At 44.5% G+C, this 4,941-nt stretch overlaps 1 protein-coding gene across 1 annotated transcript; it reads right to left on the reverse strand.

The window, feature by feature from the left end:
* Positions 1–2,912: 2,912 nt before the first annotated feature.
* c1ql3a (complement component 1, q subcomponent-like 3a) lies at positions 2,913–4,345 on the reverse strand. The gene is made up of 2 exons (XM_070880063.1): positions 3,761–4,345; positions 2,913–3,092 (listed from the first exon to the last, which is right to left on the reverse strand). The coding sequence occupies exons 1-2, from the start codon at positions 4,343–4,345 to the stop codon at positions 2,913–2,915; spliced, it is 765 nt and encodes a 254-aa protein (XP_070736164.1).
* Positions 4,346–4,941: the final 596 nt, after the last annotated feature.

Raw genomic sequence — 4,941 nt, forward strand, 5'->3', positions numbered from 1 at the left:
CACCCCTCCTTATCTCTCTCATCTCCTCCAACCTTACAATCCTCAGCGATCTGCGCTCTTCTAATGCTGGTCTCTTGTGCATCCCTGATTTCAATTGTTCCACCATTGGTGGCTGCCAAGGCCCTAAGCTTGGGAATTCCCTCCCTAAACCCCTCTATCTTTCTTTCATCATTTAAGACACTCGTTAAAACCTACCTCTTTGACCATGCTTTTGGTCATCTGCACTAATATCTCCTTATGTGGCTCAGTGTCAGATTTTGTTTGGTAACGCACCTGTGAAGCGCTTTGGGAATGTTTTATTACATTAAAGGCTCTATACAAATGGAAGTTGTTGAGTCAAGTGGTGGGTTTCGAGTTTCTGTGCTGTATACATTTTGCTTGAAGAAAGCTACTATGCCTGACTGTGTTTTAAAAAAAAAGTTACATAAAGAAGTGGATGCTCGGGTACTGGCAAATGTTCTGACTTGAATTTACCACGAATGGATTTATATTTTCAGGATCCGTTTGCTGGTTGAAGAGGGGTATGGAGACAACGTGCTGATCGCCCACGATATTCACACTAAGCACAGGTTGACAAAGTACGGAGGACACGGCTATTCCCACATTCTGATCAACATAGTCCCGAAAATGAAGCAGCGTGGCTTCCCCCAGTCTGCAATAGACAAGATTTTAGTGGAAAACCCGAAACGATGGCTAACGTTCAAATAATTAAATGGACACTATCCGATTGTCTTAAAGTAATTTACAATTGATTTTAAGGCCTATGTTTCCCAATGGACTGATTTACAGTTGATTTAAGGGCAGCGTTGTCTCTATAAAATCTTAATTCCTAAGAAAATTCAGAAAACGCGGTGGACCAGTACCATAATTTGAAGAGTACCCGTTCTGTGATGATCTCTTATTATTTAGTTGTGTCGCGATAAAGAAACGTTTAGCAAAGTTAATGAGGTAGATCGTACAATTTGTTGCAGCATTTACTGTAGTATAAGGGGTTTCTAGCAATTAAAACAACCCACTTGGGGCTAATTCGACTCGGGCGATAATTTGTCAATTTGTTGCCTGCCTTCTTCCACAGCGTGTAATATCGGTGCTATGGATAAGGCAAACGTCAAAGTTCAGCTAAAGTATAGAATATTTCTGAAATGTAAACTACTTGGCTACATAACTTTAAAGTACAGCAACTATTGTTAACTGTTGACTGCAAAACACAATGGGACGTCCCGAGGACGTGATAAAGTGCTGTATAAAAACGAATTATTTCTATTATTGAGTCCGCGTTTGTTTCCTATCGATTACTTTCATATTTAAATGTTAATACCATATTAGCTTCTAATAATCCATTAATTTGTAATAAAAACAGTCTGGTTGTATCAACCCTGTATTATGAGGGCGAGGAAATGAAAGTTGAAATTAAAGTGCATCTCTTGCTTAAGATTGTTTTACTACTTGTTTCAAAATATTTATTTGAAAAATGTTTCTTCTTCTAACCTCTGGCACAAAGTGTAAGATGATATTTCCATGCGCAGTAAAGGAATTTTGAATATTTACGAATTGAAGCAATGCTACTTTTACATCAAATCAAAGAGAAGTTGGGTTCTGAAACAAGATAGACCAGGCGTAGGAAGGTGTTGTATCTTTTAATAAACAGCAATATTGTATAACAGTAATCTGGGCCCAAAACAGTAACGGAGTTATTGTAATAAATCGCGTAAATTAACGTATAAATGGGGAAAGGAAATGTCTGCCTTATTTATACCAGACTTCAAATTGAGTGCTGTTGCTAAACTAAACTTAAAAGTGAAAGTTGTGGAAATAATTGTCTGTAAAATCTTATTTATTTGTACTGAATTTAATATAGAGGCCTAAAGCTGGAAGCACATTTTAACATGGCCCTAACATTGCATGATAGGTTCTCGTATGTAATCCCACCGCACTCAATCATGTGTGCGGGGGGGATTATTTATCAGCCACGTAGAGTATATCCAATTAAGACTTAAGAATACCGCGAAGGAACTTGCACGATTGAATGGCTTCCATCATACAGTTTGGTCAATCGGTCTAATAAGGTCTTTATTTGTGGTATGAAACGTTAGCTAATAATCGAAATATAAGCAGTCAAATCAATGTTAAATAATGATAGTCCTAATAATTATTGTGTATTGCATGAAAATACTTTAACACATATATGATCAAAAGATTTATTTTTAAAATTTATGGCATCTTATTGCATATACATATATGTCGAACTTGAAATTCATGCCACAGCGATCAGAAAGCTGCACAGTATCTATTGCACGCACGTTATTCTTTATATGAATCTCTGGTTGTTAAATGCAAAGAATGACTCCAATAGAAGGCAAACACTGACCTTATTAAAACAGCAGCATACTCATTTAACAATGCAATTATAATAGTTGGCGGGAAATCGTCGCTCACCACAGCGATTAATGCGGAACTCCAAGCAGAGAAATGGCTAGTCACGACAACCAAAGAGGCGCTGCATGGATAAAGCTGTGAGTTCAATACATCAAAGCAGCAGAGAATGAAGAACACTTGGAAATCCTGCTTTGTCTCCCTACACGATCTTGAGGTTTTATAGAGAAATTGAGCATTGTGCCCAGCACTGGACAGACGTCCTCTCACAAACACCATGCTAACATTGAGAAATTTCTTTGGGTGGAGAAGTCAGACTGACCCAAACTGAGCCTATTTACATGGACATGGTCTTTTCAAGGTGTGCAAGTATGTTTCAAATAGCAAAACGGCTGGTTGCATCCAGAAGCACGGTGCACAGCTGGCGACCGTCCATTTGGTTTATGCACTGATCTTCTAGGCCGTGGGAATCCCGCCCTCAGTCGTTCACGCAGGGAGGTGATTTGATTTGGTTGTTTCTTTATTTGTTCGCTCTTCCCTCAGTCTGCGTAGACTATAAATCCAGAGAAGGTGCTGTACTTGTTGTTGTTGCCGCCGTGTGCCTTGCCACCATCTAGTTTAATATAGACCTCGTCCCCCGCATCCAGGTGCAGCACCACGCTATTGCTGGCATAGTCGTAGTTCTGGTCGGCGTCCTGGGCAATGGCACTGGCTCGAACCTGCAGAAGGTTGGGGGAAAAGTTACAGAAAGTGCGAGGCAGATTTGACAGATACTTTCCAGCGGCGCCAATCACCGCGGAGCCATTTGCATCAGTTTCCATCTCTCATATCCTTTATCTGATCTCTTTCGTCAACATCTGTCTTGTCTCGCCTGTTCTAGCTGTATAATTTGTGTTTATAAATGCCTATTTGCACGTCTCTTGTCCTTTGGCTTGTATGATTATTCAGGTTCAAACTCTCGTTCTATCATTTTAATCTTAAGCATAAATAAATATTTTCTTTCCCGCCCCAACGCAAACACACTTACTCATAGTTCACCTGTCCCTCTTTGATTACTATTCGTGGTAAATGTTACAATTATATCAACCATTTCCTTATTAAAATGACCGTTACCTATACCACAGCATAGATGCACTCCATTGTTTCGAAGCTGGACCTTTCCTGGGCGCCTTGTGTAACTGACAAGTAACTTGTACTAAACGCGGGAATCATCCGGTTCAATTCATTGGGAGGCCATCAACGAATTGGAAACCGACGCGGCGTGGCTTGTCGGCACACACATACAATGATAGAGTCACAGCAAAACAACAGAGCATAAAGAGTGTAAGAAATACCCGGCGCGAACTTTCCCTGCAGCTCCGGAAACTTGCTGGGAGGGATCGCTCACCTGGCCGTTTTTACACAAGTCTGCCCACATGCTGGTGCCGTCCCCTCCTCTCATCAAAACGTGGTAAGTGAAGAAGTAAATCCCCGGGATGGAGCAGGTGAACTTGCCGGTGGTCGGGTCGTAGTGGTTGCCCAGGTTGGTTACCACGTCGTCGAATTTGAGCATCTCGTAACCCTCGTGTGGCCGTTTGAGGCCGGCGTAGAAGGCGATCTTGGGCACGGTGCTGTAGGTGGCGGCACTGATAGCTCCGGCATTTGGCCCGGGAGGTCCCGGAAGGCCTGGCAACCCCGGTCTGCCCGCGTCGCCCTTTGCTCCGGGTGGCCCTATGGAGCCGGGTAGCCCGGGTTCTCCGGGTGGACCCCGTGGTCCGGCTTTCCCCGATCTCCCGGGCTCCCCTTTGGGTCCTTGGATGAAGGTGGGCAGGGGCATCACGCTGTGGTCCCGCACCGTCTCCGCCGCTGCCGTGGTGGCTTTGGTGCCGTAAGGGTCGCAGACCATGCGGCAGGTCCCCAGCATCTCGTAGTGGGCGGAGGTCCCGGCCGAGTTGACCAGCACTGGGATCAATATGACCAGCAAAAGGACCATGACGACTCCCACCGCCGCGGCGATCAGTCGCTTCTTGCGGACGACCCGCGTGAGAGGTGGGCGATCGTCCTGTCTGCTTTTGGAAGAAATGGTGATGGCTGTGTAGACACCTCGACCAGAGAGAAAAATAAGTGATGCTGGTGGATGCAGTTCGGCCGCCGCTTGGCTTGACCTGACTTGGCCAGTAAGCAAGCCTGGATGCGCTCAAGCCTGGTCTTGAACTGTTGAATGAGACGGTGGTTAGACGGTGCCTGGAATTTAAGCGGGGAGGGGGCACGGACGAAAAGCAGTTTCTTCTCACGCCTCCAGCCAGTTTCCACCTGTCCCGATCCTAGATTCACGTGTGAGTAGAAGAACAAATCATCTCAAAGCACACACACACACACACACACACAAAAAGGTTCCTCAGTCCTTATCGAATTAGTGGCGATCGACTCTTTCAACTGTGTCACTCCACCTGACACTTCACACAGCCCTGCCGGCACAGCAGCAAAGCCTGAACGTAAGGCTTGAGCAACCTGTTGGACCTCACCGATTCACGCCAGGGCTGTTATTGACAAACACTCACTGAAAGTTCCTCCCAGCAGATCCAATGA

Source organism: Pristiophorus japonicus, chromosome 5 (genome assembly GCF_044704955.1).
Source record: "Pristiophorus japonicus isolate sPriJap1 chromosome 5, sPriJap1.hap1, whole genome shotgun sequence".
NCBI classification, from domain to species: domain Eukaryota; kingdom Metazoa; phylum Chordata; class Chondrichthyes; family Pristiophoridae; genus Pristiophorus; species Pristiophorus japonicus.

Excerpts from the sequence above, each read along its gene's own strand:
- c1ql3a (XM_070880063.1), bottom strand. The coding sequence starts at position 4,345 with ATGGTCCTTTTGCTGGTCATATTGATCCCAGTGCTGGTCAACTCGGCC. Across the intron at positions 3,093-3,760 it reads ACTTGTGTAAAAACGGCCAG|GTTCGAGCCAGTGCCATTGC; the intron begins GTGAGCGATCCC and ends AACCTTCTGCAG.